Source organism: Empidonax traillii, unplaced genomic scaffold, assembly GCF_003031625.1.
Source record: "Empidonax traillii isolate 1590-97213 ecotype Southwest subspecies unplaced genomic scaffold, ASM303162v1 scaffold210:size766637, whole genome shotgun sequence".
NCBI classification, from domain to species: domain Eukaryota; kingdom Metazoa; phylum Chordata; class Aves; order Passeriformes; family Tyrannidae; genus Empidonax; species Empidonax traillii.
Window position 1 is genome coordinate 279,937 of NW_020955403.1, and position 20,638 is coordinate 300,574.

The following is a 20,638-nucleotide window of genomic DNA, read 5'->3' on the forward strand; positions in this document are numbered from 1 at the left end:
ATCTATACTAATACCAATTTCACTGATCTCCCATGAAGCCTATGTATTTCCAAGTACAAAAAACAAATCCAGAAGTATCTGAAATTCCAAAAATTAAAGAAAAAGTTACCACCTTCTCTTATGGCTGTGCACGGTGCTCCCTCTTCATGTTCCAGGCGTATTTCTTTCAGAGCTACCAGGTTCTCTGTCAATTTACTTCTCCCCTTATAAACCGTTGCATAAGTACCCTATAAAATGGAAAAAAGGAAACTTTTACAAGTTGTTACTTCACCGAAACATTAGTTAAATAAAAAACCATAAACTTCTGGTCTGAGGTTTTAAGAGGTTTCATTTCGGATATGAATAGTTTTTACATTATACTCTTTTGATATTATGTAAAAGTATAGAAGTATTTTTCAAGCAGAGGACTGAACTCACAGAAGACACAGGGGATGTGCATGCTTAACAGCTCTGGAAATTCTGTGGAAACCTATATACCACAGAGCTACCAAAGAAGTCAGATCAGGTGGCGTTAAGTTCACAAAGTTCACTGCTGGGATCATTTACGCTCCTGAAAGTCTCTGTTTGACTACTGATACCTAGCTCAGGTGTCTCTACACTGTGCTGCACTCGTGTCTCCAAGGCTGCAGACATACTCTCCCACAAGCCTAATGAAAACTATTGGAACAGGCTGCCCAGGGAAGTGGTTGAGTCACTGCCCCTGGAGGTATTTAAAAGATGTGTAGATGACAGATAAAAGACTTAGGGACCTGGTTTAGTGGTGGACGTGGCAGTGCTGGGGAACAGGTGGACTCGATGATCTTAAAGGCCTTTTCCAACCTAAACAATTCTGTGATTCCACAAAAAAACTGGTACTGTCCACTACATTTTTTAAGCAAGTTTAGACTATGTACACCCACAACTATCACTTCATTGCTATTAAATTACCATTCCTCTAGAGGTGGGCATTGTTATGTCATGTCTAGTGATCCATCCAACAAGTACTAGCGGCAAAATAAGAAAGTAAATGTGTTTGGAAATTAAAATGTTGCAAATGGAGGACTGCAACATTCACAGCACAGATGCTGACCCGCCTTGCCTCCTTCTGAAATGTTGTGTGTCTTGTTCATTTCTGATCCCACTGGTACAGGACTGACACTTGGCCCCACCTACTATTTCTCTGGAAGTCAGAGGCTGAGTGGAGGCGGAAAGCCTGATGCCCTCCCGGATAGAAAGGCAAAATCAAAGTGTTCTGTACTTCACTTGGCAGCACCTGGCTGGCTGCCCAGCTCAGGCATGCGGGCTTCTTTACCAGAACACACGTAGCTACTGCCTGCTCCTTGCAAGCACTGGCCTCTAGTCCATTATGAGTGTTTCCTAACTCCTGGCAGGAGGACACCAGACTTAATTAGTTTTATTATTAACAGAATAATTTTGTCTATACTACAAAAAGCCAGCCTGTGTAAGAAGGTCACAGCTCAATAGCTAACGGAGTCTTGTTCTTCCTCAGCTCTATGACAGTTTTTCTGGGTTTTGTTTCCTTTTTTTTTGCTTATTATATATGCATAGAACATTTGTGTGGTTGTGAAATTGTTATACGTGTTGAATATGTTTGGTTTACTGAAAAGATAAATTCAACTGCTATTTTGAGGGATATGGAGAATTTCAGTTAACACTTATGCAAAATTTTATATAAGACATTGTCATCAAAGCAGTGATCATTCCAAAAGAGAGCTATACATACCTCTCCCAGCTTTTCTAATTTGATATAGGTTTCCATTTTTCCAAATCCAATTTCTGACTGCAATGAAATAAATGGAAAATTCATGATTAAAACCAAACAATTTATACATAAGCCAGCCAAACGTCATTTCAGAAAATTGCCCGATAGTAAACACCAAATAGCTGTTATTTTAAAAACAATTTAGCATGTTATGATATAAATGCATCCCAGCATCCAGCTTGTTGGCCAGTCTCCTGTGTACCCTAGAAGAACGATGTACTGAGTTACACTTAGACCAAACCCTCACTTTAACCTTCCTCTTACTTAGGTCTTCTCCACTCTTCTGATCTGATTACCTCTAATGAGGATGTTATAGCTCAAAGCAAAGAAGTCACCTCGAACTAGTCCATTCTTTCTCTTGCTCAGCAAAACCATATGCTGCTTACATTTTCAAAGTAAATTTATCTGCCATGTTCAAGATCCCAGCTCCAAGTTTCCTCTGCCATTCTGACCTCTCAGTGCTTTTCAGACTAAAACTTTGCTAGGAAAATCCCTAAACATAATTCCTCCGCAAGCTTCAGCTTTGCCTCAACAATTTACATTTCTTACCTCGTAACTCCACATCTTTGTGTATTTTACTTGGATCTATTCACCTTCTCTTTTTTGGTCATCAGCTTAGCTCTTCAATGCAAGCCAGAAGACTTTGCCTGCCTATATAACACTTTTATTTCCAAAGACTATAAGATCATTGCTCTTTTCCCATTTGAATTCACTGCTACGCTTATATTTAACACGGTTGTCTCTAATAGTTATTTTCACATAAGACCACAGTCAATTGCACCTATTGTTTTATAGCTTTCTATTGTTCTTGCAGTGTAATGAATGCATGTAAATTTTTTAACCAATTTACAACATGCATATAGACTGTACTCTGTCAAAACCCAAAATTCATAGGCTTCCTGGGATTATGCTTTACTGACAACTGGACAAACACTAAGACAAAAAAGCCAGGTTTTCTCCCCTAGCATCAACTTTCACTTCCAAACATAGCCCTCCCCTGGTTATTTATTTCCAAGGAACAATCCTTTGATCTTGGACTGGCTTTAGCACCCAGGTCCACATATCAGAACTCACTGATTTGCTCCTAAAAATCTGAGGGATATTAAAGTTTTTTATTATTTCATGGTAACACAGGGTAACATAAATACTGATGACTGTATTCAGATTTGACAACAATAAATTATGAAGGTAAGAAAAGTTTGATTAATGCTTAATTTTCAGAACACATGCAAGAAAATACATCCAAAGTGTAAGATCTTGTCTGTAAATATATTTGATATATCTAAGAGAAATAAAGGGCATATAATTATGCCAACATAGCATTAAGAGTAATCCTGCTTTATTAAATTATTGCTAGAAATGAAATGTTTTAGAACTGCCTAAACAGGGATACTTTAGCATCACACATATTTAGGAGCTTGTCAAAGACAAGCTGTTTATCTCAAAATATAAGCAAAGTTGATATCTGGCAAGCCTTAGGGATTATAGCTCCAGTGAGGTTTTAAACATACCCCTGATACAGGTACAATGTCAGCAAAATAAATATTATGTTTCCAAGTGCATTTTGACCTACTTAAACAAACATATCTTGAAGTGAGTATTAGATGGTATTAGAATTAAAAAGATAGGCTGCTTAGTTTATAGGAGAAACTAAAGGAGAACTCATAGCCATTGGTCTTATTGCCAGACAGTCTGGAATACAATTTTAAAAGCCTAATTACTAGGAAACCTTGATGATTTCATCAAGACTAAAAAATTCATTATCTTTTTTTAATACAATAAAACCATAAAATATTTCCTACATACAGATATTCTCCAAGACTTGCTTTTTTATGTTTAAATTTTTGATCACATTTTGGTTGCTTATCACTCCTAAGAAAATCTAATTTTTACATTCCTCAAACTAAGATCAATTTCATTTTCCCTTCAAAATATTTTCTGAACTATTTCATTTTTTTTTTCTGTAATATGCATCTACCTTGACTTACACAGAAACACTGATAAACTGCATTTTTGGTCTTTGACTTCTAATAACTGGTGCAGAAGTTACACCTGTGCCACTGTGCATGCAACACTGTTCATGTATGCACAAAATCCAATTACTGTAAAAGCTATTTTTTTGTCGTATTTCAAAGTAAAACACCAGACCTAAATTATAAAAAGTCCTCACTCTTGGCACTTTTTATAGTCTTTTTCCTTTGATTCCTATTAAGCCTTGAAAAGAAACATGCCTTTGAAACAGAGCATAGTAGTCTTATATTGTAATTAACAGTCTGCTACCAGGCTTTCAATGACAATTTTGGAATAACGAGACCTTGAATTTCTCTTTTTTAAAGCTTAGTTTGAAATCATGAAAGGACAATGCAGCAAATGCATGCCTGCATCCCACAACACTGCTGGCAGGTTTCATTTTGGGACTTTTAAGCCCTTTAAATACGAAAGCATTTTTAAAAGGTGAAATGAAACAACCTTGTGACAGCATGCCGATTCCACACACAAACCATATTCATTAGAGGGCACTGTTTTCCTGTCATTCTTCCAGGAGGTACAGAGAACTTCAGCTACTCTCAGGGCTCAATGTTAAATGAGCAAGGAGACTTAGACATACAGGAAAATTCCCCCAGCTCCCCAATAGTGGACTCCACTGAAAAGGTTCTACTGAACAGGTATTTCGCCTGTATCTGAAGATAGGTTTGGGGAAGTCTGTTCCTCAGTTCAATGCTACATCAGTAACTAAGGGGCAAATGAGCTACAAAATTCTGGCATAAATATTTCAGCTAGCTACATTGTTATTACTTCCAGAGCTTTGCTCCAATCTTCTTTTCTTTTAATATTGTTCCTGTAAAAGGTGGCATGCAGATCAGAGCTGCGTTAGTCTAGCACACTAAATTGTATTTTTTCAGGGTAAATATACATGAAATCTCAACCACTGCTTTGTTAAAAATATTATTCACAATGAGTAAAGATATTTCACAGTTAATGAACTATTTCACTACACGTACTTTGACGTGTATTTTTCAGCAAATCAGCTATTAAGAAAACATCAATGTACGTTTCATAAACGTATTCAGTTTTCCTCTGTGAAGAATTTCTCACCAAAGAATTTGCTCAGGTATTCAGTAATAGTCTAGCAACTCTTTAAAACCTCAATTAACATTAAGAAAGCTGATAGATCAAATTATGACTGAAATGTAGCAATTTTTATAAAAATAAGGCAATAATGGTGCTTTTTGTATTATTTCAGGGATGTGCATATTTTATATGCAGAAGTATCTCACATTTCTAGGACTTATACTCTAATTACAGTATAGAAATATTCATTCTGTCATCTCCAAGAGAAAGACTTATTTTTTAAAGTAACCCCATAATCTAAAAAGGTACGTGAATTTATTCATTCTCTCTTTTAGGAAATCACGTGTGCTTTAAAACAACAACAACAAAAATGCAAAACATCCACTATCATCTCAACAGCAATTCTGAGAAAAAGAATTTGTTATCCAATACAAAAAGAACAGTAAGGAGGGCCTGCCTTCATATTATGCTGCTTTAGGGCCTTCCTACTAAATCATATGAAGGCTCCAGCCTTGACCTAAGACTGTGTGGCCTATTTGCTCAAACAGATCATCCCTGCTCTAAAAAGCAAAAGGATTGAAGTATGTACTTCAGGAGTTAAGCCACTGATTTCCATGGGTCAAGACCTTCAATGAGAAATGACAGGACCAAGACTGCAGAAGAAAAATCAAAGAAAGGGTGAAGTTCTTAATTGAATTTTGACAGGTGCATGCTGACGTTCAGGACATAAAAGCCAAGGTGCAAATGAGGCTGAAACACACCCCTGGAATACAAGCACGTTCAGTCAACGGATTCTGAAGACCCAAGAGGTTGGTTTAGAAAGGCAGCTTCATTACACTTACTAGTGATGCTCTACGAGAGCGTCGGCTCATGGGTTGATCAAAGGGCGGGCTGTTGATCTGCAACTTCTCAAGATACACATCAGGTATCCTGATGTCAGCGGGTAGGGACAAGCGCTTGTTCAAATCCTGCAGCAAAGAATGTGGAAAAGAGAAGGGTCAAATGCAATTCAGAATTTTCTCAAACATTTTTTAACACTTGTAGTGTTTTTGGTTTTCCAGTGTTACTGTTTAAAACTGAAATGTTTATACAATTAAAAATAATCTCACAGAAATTGCTTTAAGAACATATTCTCTTCTAACAAGACTTCAACTTGCTTAGATAACAGGTTAAAAAAAGACAAACCCTGTGCAAACTCATTAATCTAACAAGAGGAAAGAAATATTAAAGCGCAATTAATTACACTGTGGACAAATGTACTGAGTTTACTTGGATACTTATACATACCTTGAACACCAGAGACTGAGAATTCAGAGACTTGTAAATACATTTCTTTTCTTATAGTAATTACACTAGACTAACAAGAGATCTCCACGATTCAAAATATATCACCCTCTCTTTCTCTTGACTACTGCAAATTACAGACTTACTTCAATTTCCAGTTTTTCCAGTCTTACAAAACAGAATGGCTTCATTATTAGAGCCAACTATAACAAGTATTATTACATTTTTTCTATTTCAAACTCTTTTTTATAGGATCTTTAGAAAATGAAAACACCATTATATAAAAGCAGTTTTCCCTCAATCAGAATCTGTTTTTCACTAGTAAATTTTTTTCAACAACAATATTCATTATTTCTATGACAAGAGAGAAACAAAATCACATTTGAGCAAATGGGGGGGAGGAGAAAATTTCTTTGGGGTGCCTGCACACTCTTACTGTTTTTATTTTTAGTTTGGCTTTAATCTTAAACATGCCAGAAAACAAAATATCAAATGTTGTCTTAAAATGCCAGTCAAGTAAAGAAAACCACGCACAATTTCACAGTATACAATCCACTCCCATAGATTCTACTCCGAAGTTAAGAGGACATCTCTGAAGCACCACTGTTTTCACACTTTTCTCCAGCACAGGAGGGGAACTCCAGATTTCTGCTAGTGGAGTTCAGATTTAATTAGTACTGACCTGAGGGCAGAAAGGCATTCTGGAAGTTACCCTTTTCTATCTTACCTATCACCTCCAGATGGGCATCCTGAGCTAACCTAAATGTTGGCAGCTACATCCCAGTTCAGTTCCCCTCAGGCTTGACCATGTGCTTCTACTCATGTCTTCGCAGCAGCTTTGAACTATTTTAGCATGTTAAATCATCAAGAAACTATCTCAGGCGAAGTGCAAAAGCTTCCTGCCAGCTTTGTGCTCCAAACAGGTTCAGTGTAAGGTCACAGCCTGAACACAGGGCAAGGGAGGCAGAGCAAGCCCAGGAAGCTGGCAGCCAAATTGGCTTAGGCTGACAAAAGAACTGGATCATCAGACTTTTCAAGACTCGAGATCTTGGTGAACAACTTGCTAAGTTTTCAGTGCTGAGAATGCATTTGAACCATGTATATGCATGACCTGTGCACATACCTGGAGCAAAAGTTAAACAAAAAGTATCAGTTAAAGATATATACTTTGAAAAAATCTATATAATTTGGCAATTAGTTGAATCTCAGGTAGGACTGAGGTGTTAATATATATCCCCCCCGGATGATCTATATATGCTATTCGCTATGGCCACTGGATACAGGCAGAAATTTTTAGAGAGATGCCAGCAGAGTTATAAATTCTGGCAGCTGATCCTCCTTTTCTCCTTTTGTTCCTCACACCTCCTTAGGTACAGAGCACAAAGTCTGTTAGCTTCTGCTTTGCTGTCCAACATCAGCTTCTTTGCATAACTGAAAAAAAACAGATGTCTATTTCTTATTTGGTACAGAATTTTAAAATTTTCTTTAAAAAAAAAAGTGCTGTTCACAGAATGACAGCTCTGACCAACATTTTGAAGTTAAATCAAAAGGAAACAGAAAGTATGACTCAGCTTCTTGTTTAAGTTTATTAACTCATTTTCAACTTCAGTATTTTGAATTTTTCAAAACATTGGCAATTGTAAAACTGCCTGTGTGGTATTCAGGAGAGTGGCTGAACTAATCATAACAAGATAGAAGTATTTCCTACAGTAAGCTGGCATTTTCCACTACAGTAGTTTCTTTTTTTTTTTTTTGCCAGGCTCTGCAAATGCCATTTTTGTAATAAGCAACTAGAATTCAGTGAAGGTAGAGTCATCTGAAAAGAGAAATGCCTCTCTCCTACTGAGGAGGGCTTCAGATCATGAAAAATAAATAATTTCATCCTATAATTTATTGCATTCTTCAGAAAATTCTGTAGCCCTTCAAAACAGTTGAGCACCAAGTAAGGCGTGCCATGTTGACTTAAGGAAAGCAGCTCTGACATCTCACTGCAGAGTAAAACCATGAGACTGCTGGAACAAGACAGGGATGACAGAAAGAAGAGCAGCATCACTCTACTCCACCTTCCTGTTGTAATCCCAGATCAACACTGGGCCAATATCCCGATTTTCTGATGGCTCAAGAACAATTTGGCAAATACCAAGACAGCAGAAGAAAAGAGCACTGAGCTGAATTTTTCAACTTTCTGAACACAGTAGATATCATCATTATCCTATATACCCTGTGGCAAAATAGCTTTCTCCTACTTCTATCTATCAACTCTTATGGCACAGAAACCTGCTATGTAGTGCTCTCTTCTCACTGTCCCACAGTGCTTGTTTGACAATATGTGTTTTAACAGTCTTTTCTAGGGATTTTAACACAGAATGTTTATAGGGATACTGAAATCACAGATCACAACTCAAAGGCCTCATGAAATACTGAGTTGATTGTACTCCAATGCTTTCAATCTGCATGTTCTCTCCTTTCACAACATTAATCCTTGGTGCAGCCAAAGTGGTGCTTCAAACCTAATTCCATAGCCTCCAAGAAGCATTTCCAAGCATACATAAAGTCAGTGGGTATATAGGAAGAAGGAAGCAAAGGTAGCCTTTAAGCTGTGATGGCAGTTTGAAAACTATGCCATTAACTGGCATAGTGCACAATGCCTGCCATCAGCGAACACATAACTTTTCAAATGGAGAGGAAGGGAAACAAAACAAATCTAAGATTCTATAAAGGTACTAAGAATTCCTTCCTTTGAAGCCCAGCTACCATAAAAAACAGAGATAATGTTTTGGGTACTAGAAAATACTATAATGGGAGGTACTTGTAAATCTATTAGATAATTCCTGTTCCTTTATTCTCTAAATCTCTGCCTACGCCATTTTTGCCACAGGCAATTGCAAAAGCCACCATGGCTTAGTTCAGAGATCCATGTGACATCCTCAGTCCTAAACTGAGCTTAAGCTGTAAACTTACATCTGGTGCTCCACAGTAGGTAATACAGGTAGTGTTTGAATGTAAATACTTACTGCTGCAAAGGCCAAAATCTATTCCAATTTAGGTAAAACCCCCACAAAAACTACTCTGCTTTAAACATACAACAACCCTTATAGTCCTACCCCCTGCAATATCTGTCTTTAAAAAAAACCCAAACACACCACAATCTGAGGGGGAATGTAAGAAGACATTTTTTTCAGAACTGCAATACCTCATTTTAATAAAATTTCTATACTTACACTTGTAATACAATGGACAACACATGATAGTAATAATTCTTCTTTTCCCCTTAAAAAACCCAAAGTATTAAGTGCTGGAAGCTTGAATTTTTGCCATGTTGTACATAAAATCAAAACACTACCTAGTCTCCATAACTTCTTTGAATGGAAGACGGGTTCTTTTCCGTGACAAAAACAATGATTTTATGGAAACTGCAGCAGGTACTTTATAGATTTTTCCTCCTAACGATTTACATTACTATTCTACTTGCAATACTCATGCACATTTGGCTGTATTGAAATGTCAACCAACCAAGACTTCTTTTTTAAAACCATATATTAAAACTGCTACCTCCCAGCCAGAAACCTTTTATGACAACAATATTTGAAAAATCATAGAATCATAAATAAGAAGTCTTCTTTGTATTACAATTATCCTTTACCTAACTGCCTAAAATAGACAAAACTGAAGAAAGTAATTTAGACTGGACCCCCAAAGATCTGAAAAATGGAAATTACTGTTTCTTGTTTCTCTGTACCACCTTAATTCCTCCCAGTTTTCGCCGTAATTGAAGCAACCACCTCTTGGGAAAAGCAAGCAATTATAAGTAAGTGCTATACGATAACATGAAAGGGGATTCATTTGATGTGCATGAGAGGAATAAGCATAATGTTTCCTAGCGGCGAAACAGAAAAACTGGAAACTAAAATCACGTCAGTCTGACACAGCTGAAAAGCCCAGTTAATTTAACTGAGATAACATTAAAAGAAAAGCAAAAACCTGACCACACACCCACCAGTTTTGAGCCTTAGGTTCAAGACCAGGCAGTCTGATGACACTTGGGCAACCTGGTCATCTGATGGCAGCACAAGACTTACTACCCCACTGGGGGCTGACCTTGGTGCACAGTCAAGCCTGCACCCAGAGGAGTGCTCACTCTCTGCTCCTGTGAGATGCAGAGAAGACAGAAGGGTGGCGAGGAGACTTGTGGGTGTAGGTAATGATAAGGAAAGCAAAAGCTGTGTGCCCAAGCAGAGAGGAAGAAGGAACTGATTCACAGCTTCCCATCAGCAAGCAGGTGGTCCATCTGTTTCCCAGAAAGTTGGGCCTCAGCATGCACAGCAGTGGCTCAAAAAGTGGAAGACAAATGTCCTCCCTTCCTCCCCCATTCCTGCAAATATTCTCCCTTCCTCCCTCCTACTTCCAGCTTTTACTGCTGAGTGCCACGCCAGATGGCACAGAATAGCCCTTTGGCCAGTTTGGGTTGGCTGTTGAGCCCAGGGGAGCCCTGTTTCCCTGGTGGTGCTGAACAGCCTCTGCAGAGAGGCTGCCCTTGGAGTAGGAAGCCCGGAGCTGCATGTTAGATGCAATCTCCAGCTCTGCTCCCTCACGCTGCTCGTGCTGCCATCCCACCACAATCCTGCCGCTGCTGCTTTACTAGCAGCAAAACCTGCTCTTCCAGGCCCCACAGCTTGCTGCTGTTTTGGTGTGAACCAGGCCGCAATGCCAGCAACAGTAGAAAACAGTGATTTTTAAGAATTTCTAATTCTCTTAAATCTCTGCAGAATTCCGTGAAACGATGAAAAAAGATGCTCTGGACAGAGGACTTTGTCCACACTAATTTCAATGACCAACTGAATCCAATGACCTGTTAGCATTTCTCATAAGAAAATAAACCAAACTAAAACCAAGAAAGCTTTTATAATGGAAACTATAGCAGACTGTTAAAAATGCAGGCTGTTAGAAGAGCTTGCTACAATGCTGTTTAAAGAATAAGGAAGCATGTAAAATTAATGGCAGGTCTGAGTTTTCCCATCCTCTTTAACTTCAGATACTTACAATTATGAGACTGTCAGTACTACAGAGTTAAATGCCCATCTTTAACACTAATTTTGCATCCCTTTATAAATCTTCATTTTTTAAAAAATTTTATTTTTAAAGGTAGTAAAATAGAGCAACTCTCTATGTTATTTTATATATCTTTTCTTAAACATAACAAGTATGTAAGTGGTGTACACAGACCCTCAACTATGCAGAGGGAATTTGGGTACATTCCTTTATGAATCTTAAGAGACAAAATGTTTACTGGAATGTGGAACCTAAGCTTTTAGGGACAGCAAAGTACTTCAGGTATAACAAACCACATTTTAAAAAATTAAATTTATATTATTTTCTTCGGTGTCACTTAGAATTTGGTTTTCCAAATGAGGTCTAGATATATGAAAAAGTTTTTGCCAATTCATAGCATTTTCTAGTTAATTCCTTTATGGTTATTTTTAGGGTCAACTTGCAACAAAATATATCAGTGTGGTACTGTAAATGCTCAAATGCCTAGGGTTAACTGTATGTTACTTAATGAGCTATTTTTTGATCCAGTTCCAGACTATACTTCTGGGGAACATATTCAGGCACCATTTGATTTGCTAGGGAAACCAGAATGCTTGTGGCATTTTCCCCCCTCCTTCTACAACTTAAAAACACATTTTGTATCCTCATATGCAATGCTTATTCTCAGTTTTGCTTTACTACTGGTATTACTGGCAGAGAAATGCAATCTATTTTTATAATTTGTCTGAAATGAGAACCACATTTGTCCTACCCTGCTTGATGGCAGATAAACATGTAAGCACTTGTGACACTAATATCACTTTGTTTTCTGTGGAGATAAACTACCCTAACTCGTGCTTGTCTTTACCATCTATTTCTAATGCCAGCTACAGCAAATGCTCTGAGAAGAGCTACACTTTGTGGAGCCTTTTCTTTCATCTGGCTAGCACCCAACTGTGTTGCTGTAACTTGATGTGCATGTTCTGTCTACCACTGACTATTTACACTTGGGCACTAGAAAAGGAGGCAGGCAATTTCCAGCTTAAATCTTGTAGGTCCTGTGAGCTGAGGAATTTAACATTATAGAGTAAACACACGTCTTCTACATTAAAAACGAACAAACAAACAAACAAATACCAGGGCCAAAACCTCCAAACTTAGCCTGCTTTTCACACATAAAATAAAAAATGAAACTCCTAACACTTTTGTATTTCTTATGGTCCTCTTTGGATGCCTAAAATACTCCTGCAAATATCAGCTTCTTGTCTTGCACCAATAGTAAACCATTCACAAGACTTTAATACTAGAATTTTTCTATCACATCCTGTTTTTTACATCTGTCAAACTTCTTCTTTGCTACTTATCCTTTTCTCATCTCCTATTCTCCTTAAAAAAAATCTTCCCAGCTTTATAGTTTCCTGACTTGACTCATAGAATATTCTTTGGTGTCACAGCATGACACTTTTCAGAAAGTCTCATTCCTGATCAACAGATCAATTTTCACTTCTCTTGGACCCCGTCAAAAAAGTACATTTTTCCACAGGATAAACCTACTTTTATTTGTGAAATGAACACTGTTAACTTTTCACACTTTAAATCAGATATAACAAAATCTTCTGGATTTGCTTAACTTACCTTTTTATTTTTTTGCCCAGATGTACTAGATACTTCACTAAATTTCACTGAAGTTAAAAAAAAAGATGTATCTAAAACAGGATAGGGAATGTTTGAACTCTACATGTTCAAACTTCCCCAAAAAATAAATAATTTGAAACACTCACACTTTTTAGTCTGTCTTCTGACAACTCGAGTCATTACATCTTTGACGTATATAGCACATTTACACAACAGACACAAATATTTTTGACAAAACAGAAAAACTACAATCAAAAATAAAATACATAACCAGAAAATTGCCCCAGGGAAGGATTTGTTAAGGTCTTCCTGAACCCAATTTTTACAACACTGCAAAAAGCAGAAAAAATTAGGCTACTTTTATTTTTATCCATTAACAAAGTGCCACTTTGCCAACTGCTTCTTTCTTGTGGCAACAGTAAGTCTCTCTCAAATCTACTGGGCTACAAATGGCACTGCACTCAAAATTGCAACAAGAGAGGAAAGATTCGTGTCTCTGCCAGTGAAGTAGCAGGACACACAAAAAAACCCCAAGAAGGGCAATGCTGTAATACCAAATGACTTGTTAGAAAACCATGATAACATCAGTCACAGCTGACTCTTACTTGAATGTTTCATTTAGCAAACCTAACAGTTGAGTACCTCCAAAACCTGTATTTCCTTATGTGTGGCCAGATGGATTTGGAGGAGAAGGGGCTCTAAGGTGATGATGCAGTGATGTGGCGTAAGAAAGTGAACTATCAGACAACTACCCTTTCAAAACAAAGCGAGTAATTATCCACTGATACAAGTTTAGAAGCCAAGGGATAAGAAAGCTGTCTCTGTCAGTGGATGACAGTGTACACTGTCAAGCTACACCATTATATACCAATACTTATTGTTTTGGCTTTTCAGTTCATTGGTAAGTTACATTTCCAGACCAATCATTACTTTAGTATAAGGCAGCAGACAACTTGCTGTCCACCTCTCCCTTAAACAGTACCTTACCTTTTAAGAGTTAATATTGCTAAATTCCATCTGTAAAATTTTGTTATGGCCTCACAAAGAAAACAGAATTGTTCTGCCAAGTATACAGGCATCAGTCTGACAGCCAAACAATCCACTACAGATCAAATGAAAATGCTCTCTTGTGCAAGCATTGGTCTGAATGAGCCTTCTCACCGGTTTCAGCAAGGACCAGCGAGACGTGTCAGCTGCAACCACAAGCTGTTCCCTAGTAAGTCACAGTGCTTTTGTTCACTAGAGAATGCTTAATGACATCTATGATGCCACATCATATAACCCTCTATGCAGCGCACTTCAACTTCATGACGTGCTTACTGTAAAAAAAACCTAAAACAACCGACATTTCCCTCTATTCTTGCCTTGCATATTTTAACTAAAAATGTGTGTTAGGTGCTACTTCATTATACATAAAGCAAACAATTTAATTTTAGGACACTTGCTTATGCCAGTGAGAATTTAAACATTCCAATATACAACCTTGTAAGTATGTACTTATTGCAATAATTTAGCATGTGGAGTTTTTTCTGAAAGTTGCCTTATCAAATTTCAGTGCATTTTTGTCAAGTGACAGCACAGTTGAAGCCAACTGGATCCTCTACAAAACCATGACATACAACAAGACTGCTAGAGGCAAAAGCAAATAGGAAAAAACCTAACCCCAAATCAGAGAATATATTTGCAAAGAACTGTGTTTGGTTAGAGCTCTGCATACCTCTGAGGTCTTGAATCAAAAACACCAGTATATACATCCATCAAAAAAACCCTACAGCATCCTTGCAGGATGCTATTTTAACACCTTTATAAATAGGCCTCAATTACCGTAACAAGAAAGACTATTTTAACAGCTGGGATGAGTTATCTATACCAGTCTTCCTTACATGTGTATAAAACCATCATTCATCCCCCACACAAACTGACAGCTTTAGCTATAATTTCATTATGATGCATAAAGTGCCTTCAGCAGAGTGATTTATATCTGAATACTACATTTTTTTCTTTATACTTAAATGTTGTTGCTATTATTTCACTGAAAACATTAAATCACAATTAATCAATTACTATTCTGGTAGACTTAAGGAAAGGATTGTCAAAGAACCTTTTCTACCGTTAACAGCAATAAGGAATATAATCTTAAGACTACAAAGGATCACTGCTACTTCTCATACCATAAATCCATGCTGGTTTTCAGCCAGTCTATTGAAATGCAACACAATTTAAGAAAGCATCAATTTGGAGCACTGAATCAAGTGGCCTTTTATATTTGGGAGAGAATTCACCCCAAATACGGAATTCCTTCATTAATTAAATCAAGCCTTTTCTTTCAATATGCTAATCAAGTACACAAAGCACTTTCAGATATTTATCACAAGATTGAGTCCACAGGCTATTTCAGACCCAGAAGAAATACCACTGACCACAGACAATGCATATTCTCTGCCTTTTCCTCAACAGAAACAGAGCTTGTCAGATTTGATTTTGAGATGCCAGGAAAAGACATGGAGCCAAGTGTAATCAGTGAAATATTACTATTAAGAATTCTAAGGTTTAATCTCTCTTTTGGGACTAGGTGTCACATTTTTCCAGCATATCTAGTATCATCAACAAAGCAAGGACTTTACTGCTAGCCGTTGAAGAAAGTTGTTGCTAATATCTATAGCAGCTATGGCCAAATAAAAATATAAAATAAATAATATAAAAATAAAAAGCACAGAAACCAAGTTAGGGTATCTTGCCTTAATTTACTTTAGCACCATGAAAAACTTATGAAATGTGCTGAATATCTTTTCAGTAGTATTTGCAACAATTAGTATTTCTGAAGGCACAAAATTAGAATTACAGGACAATAGGTTTTTTCATGGAAGCAGTCAAATATATGAATTCTGAACACTTTCTTTTCAAAATACTTTTAGCAAGAATTTTGGTTTCATGGATATGATGCTTAGACTAATAACTGGCTGAATAAAAACTGTTGTTTCTTTTTTCCAAAAAAACACAAGCAGGTTTTTTTATTTACTTCATATCTCCCAGTAGTTTTAGAGGAAAAGGCTGAAACTGTTCAGCACAGAGTATTCAGAAACTGCATTCCAGGAGCTTCTATTCACAGCCAATGAAACAAAACCAAAAAAAATACCTGTGTCATAAAAGCAGTTTTGAAAAACCTGAGAAAGGAGAAACGAAACTCAAAATGTGAGACATTAACTTTCTTTTTATCAAGTGTATGACTACACAGGAAATCTGTGACAGATCATGCCAGAAATACTTAAAAATTCTTCTTCTGTGGTTTTTCTTTTAATTTTGTTTTGTTATTATTTTATTGCATCTCAGAGAGCTTGTAAGGAAGTGAACTTAGAGAATATGAGGAAGAATATGGAAAAAAAATAACCCTAAAAAGATCATGTCTGATTTTGTTTGCTTGGCTAAATTATCACCTATCAAGACATCACTCTGTGGCATTAGCCTCAACATAAACCCTGCTGAAATCCAGGGTCTGATGGCTGTTTGGCTCAGTGGTACATGCTGGGCAGTAATAGAAGCTAATAAAGCAAGCTCTGCCTCTTTTACTACTACACCCTCCTGATTTTTAAACATAGATTTCTGTATGTTTTCATCGGTTTCTGTAACGTAGTAATAGGAGAAACTGCCCAGAAGAAAGAAGGAAGCATAAATTTATCAGCTTACAATACGAATGAGGCAAAGAGGAAGGAAAAAACACCATCAGAAACAAAACAGAACATGCCACTGCAAAAATGCAAACTTGGACCTTTAAAACAATTCTGTGTAATATTAATTATTAACACCAGCACTCACACCATCAACAAAGTTACAAGTACCAAATGGAAAGTCCCATGAAGAAACTAGCTAATTAAAAATAAACCAACTTCTTGAATATGAAAATGGGAAATCTGGCCTTCCTGGATAGAAGTGTGGCTGGAGTGCAGGGCATGAAACTGCACCCTATTACTGACTTCTCATCAGATGCATTCCAGTGATTACTAGAAATGTGTTTTACAGATGGCTGAACACATCCAATGTTATACCAGACTTACTCCTAAATGGAACTTTAAAGGAAATCCAAGTTATGAAAATGCAAAACCAAAAAAGCATACATTCCCTCCTTACAGAAAGAGTACTGCCTAGCACAGTGGCTTTTCTAAAGGAAGGAGCATTTCCAAGTGGAATGTAAGAACTTTAGCACCAGGAATACAGAGGTTCCTAACAGAAAGGCAAAAAAAGCATCAACTGCTTATAACAAAGACAGTTATCCTTTAAAAAAATCTAGCAAAGAACAGGTTAAAGTCCTCTGTTATCCAAACTGAAATTACTTTTCTTGTTGCAGTGACAGTTTTCTTCTGTAAAAGAGCTAAAAGTCTGCTAATCAAACAGAACAAAAGAAGGTCCATCAGTTTCATCAAAACCGTATTAGTAATTTATAACATATAATTGTGGTTTTAGAAGAGGGATTCTGAAATCACCAAGCTTCCTATGAACTTGAAAGCAGGAGTTAACAAAGATGATAACACATTTTCTAGTGTTACCTTGAAAAAAGTTGAGACAGCTGCCAAGCATGACTGAATGAGGATAATACAGTGACCACTGAAAACCAAAAAAATCTTGATTGTATTTAGCTTCAACTTTTTGTCTGTTTAGTACTGAAATCTTCTGGTAGGTGATCACATACTTAGATTCACAGAAGAGACAAGAGGAGAAAGAGTTATGCATTCTCAGGAGCCGAAGAGAAGGAAATTAGACAAAACCCAGTAAATAACCAGGAAGAGTTCTGCAGCTGCCAGGCACAGAAGGAAGGGGGAAGGCAGAAACTTTGCTCAGAGAAGGTACCATGTAGTAATGTCTGCTGGGGATCTGTGGGAGCCTCTTGAGGGGGAAGATACGTAGGGTTGAATACTCAGGCTCTCTTGGATACTGTGGCTTCCTGCTTCCAAAACTAATAGAAGGAGAAAATACTGCACTACCCCAACCAAAAACCTGTGTCAGTACTGCCATCCAGGCTGCTGTTCAAGCATTTAAGCAATTGAACAGACTCAAGAGTGTCCTGTTAGCACACGTGAATGGGGAACTATAAATCACATTCTAATCTGAAGCCTATGAACAAAATCCTAACACTGTGTCAGTTGAAACATCAATTAATTTTGTGGGGTTTTCTCAGGAGAAGGTACACTTGCCCAGCTGTACCAACGGCAGATTGAGTAACTCAGACTGCGTCAAGGCCCCTAAACCAGTCACAGCCCTGCTAAAGAGTGAAGCTGACTGAAAACTTTTTTTTCATCTACACACTTTCTTTTGGAAGGTGACCAGCACAATGCACGCCTGCTTACAGCATCAATTCACAGCCTTTGTAATTCCTTCTGTTCAGCTAAAAGTATAACCCTGCAGCTAATTCTCCCAGGGGAGAATTATACCCTATAGCAGTGTGGTAGGAGCAGTCTGATCTGGAACACACTTCTGTCACTAATGTGACAGTCAGACAGATAGGAACTGTTTCTCAGGATAAAATATCTGGGAAACAGGCTGGTGAACAGTGGGTTATGGCCCTCGGCCAGTTCACATGCTAAAACAGCTTACAGACCTTGGACTTCTGGGAAAGGGAAACAGATGTTTCAATTTGCACAGACTGTTTCTCCGTATTTTTTATCCACCACAGCTCTTAATGATGCATTCACTATCCAGTGCATGGGCACAGGGACCCCAGTGAACCCTTACAGCTTGAAACATGAATTTATATTAATGCATTACTGCCCACGTCTTCTTTTCAAGCAAAATGAAAGTGAAAAATGCTTTAAGTTGCAGCTCCATGATCTAGAGAAGTGTTTCTCATTACATGACAAAAGCACATAGAGATACACATGTAGTCATTCTCAAGCTGCATTGCTTCTGTCACTTGAAAAAATTATTCCATACAACTGTTTTGATAATTTTACTGATTTACTAAGTAATCATTAATAGTAGTACGAAAATTGTAGACATTTTAATTGAAACCTAACAGCTGTTTGAAGCCAAACTCCTCACACAATAGATGCTCACACCTACTGTCAGCATGGTTCCTGCCTGAATGAGTGGAAGCAAGGAGAAAAAAAAAAGGCAACGGCTTTACCGACAATTTGTAGCCTGTGGATTACAGGCAAAATAAACTTTATCTAGGCAACACAATGAGATTCTGGTACGTTCTCTTTGTTTTCTAAGCACATGATAACAAGAAACAATCATTAAAAAAAAATAAAAATTTAGAACCACAACCGCAGTGTTGTCGAATTCAGAAGCAAATGCACACCATCTCCCTGTCTGCAGCAGTCATGCTGGTCTAAACTGTATGTCAGAGGGGGGGCCGAGGGGGAGGATATGACAAATTGAAAGCCGGTATCTCCATGGATGGAAAGTTTTCACCCCAGCAGACTTCTCACCGCAGAGCAGGATTATTTCTCATTACACTATCACCACTTCACATCTAAAATGCTTTGTATTTAGGTTACACTGCAGTTTGATGATTTCCTATCTAGAGCAGGGCAATTTAAGGTTATGAAATTTCAGCTTTCTATTGCTGTGGAGATTCTGCCACAACAAACACGTTTTCCATTTCTCTCTCCGTTGTCTATTTTGCATTTTCTCTATCTTCCAAGATATTTCTACACAAAAATTTTAGAAACACCAGTTTTATTTCCCAACAGAATCTTTCATATACTCTGTCGCAGATAATATGTCTGCTCTTCAACAACATTTTATTTCTAGCTCTGCATTATTTAACTGCACTAAAAATCAAGATGTGTATTCTAATGGACAAAAAATGTCAGGAATATTAACACTCAGTTTTTCTAATCAGCATTTTGAGTACAGTATGCTTGTTTTTAGCAAGCACTTTAAAAAAAGGTTTGAGTTTTCCTTTGATGGGCTGATAATATTCAGGATTCTAGAGGAAGGTCAAGCTAAGCATGAAAACTCTGGTTATATGCACGAATTTCTTACAAGTAAAAAGGACTGTTCTAAGGTTTCAGCTTTACCTGATTAGTTAACTTCAAAACAAATCAGGACTTCTGTCAATTCAGCAGAGAGAAACAAACATATATAACAAAGAAATTACATACAAAGCCATTATAAATACAGTGAATATTGGCCAAGCTAAACACATAAAAAGCACATAGCCATAATGTGACAGGCACATTCATCTTAATGTGGGGGAACAAGAGTATTGCTTTATTGCATTTATCCAACTGCGTGTATTTACTCAAATACATTCTACAATGGATTTCAAGTGGGACTGGTGACTTCAGCAGGCTACAGCAAAAACATACTATCACACATACACTAATTTACTCCAACCTGTATGTACAGCATACAGCTAATAACTCAGCCTAAAGGGCTACAAAGGGAGTATGTTCTTAGGCTACTCAATGATGACTAGAGATGACAGATCCCCACAAGTCAGCAAAATGAAACTGAAATAACAGAGACTTACTTCACAACACAGATTGTTTCTTTCTCTTTATATAATCACATTGCTACTATTGAACCAGCCAGTCCCATGGCACAAATCACACAAGGCGTGCAGGCAGGACTTTTTGCAAGACAAAACCTTTGTTTGGTTCCCTCAAAGGCCAAGGAAGTAAGCAATCCTGTTCCACAAACAGCAAAACGAGAAAAACTGGGTTTTCTACAGACTTGTATCTTGAAACTCGACTCATATATGGATCCTGTGGCATTTCATAAAGTCTGCATCTTTCCTAGCAGTGGATACGTTAACAATGTCTCCCGATGCAGAGCTTTTTTTCACATAAATTAATAGAAAATTAGCATTTGAGATTTCTACCCCCTCATCAAAACTGACCAAAAATGACCCATGGG

At 37.4% G+C, this 20,638-nt stretch overlaps 1 protein-coding gene across 2 annotated transcripts in view; it reads right to left on the reverse strand.

The window, feature by feature from the left end:
* The window catches only part of CDK17 (cyclin dependent kinase 17), a 91,834-nt gene that overhangs the window by 12,167 nt on the left and 59,029 nt on the right, over window positions 1-20,638 (reverse strand). For both annotated transcript variants that reach the window (XM_027887439.1, XM_027887440.1), the window contains 3 exons: window positions 5,677-5,802; window positions 1,724-1,780; window positions 113-227 (listed from right to left, as the gene is read on the reverse strand). In XM_027887439.1, the coding sequence (XP_027743240.1) occupies window positions 113-227; window positions 1,724-1,780; window positions 5,677-5,802 (298 nt within the window). The remainder of the gene's footprint in view (window positions 1-112; window positions 228-1,723; window positions 1,781-5,676; window positions 5,803-20,638) is intronic.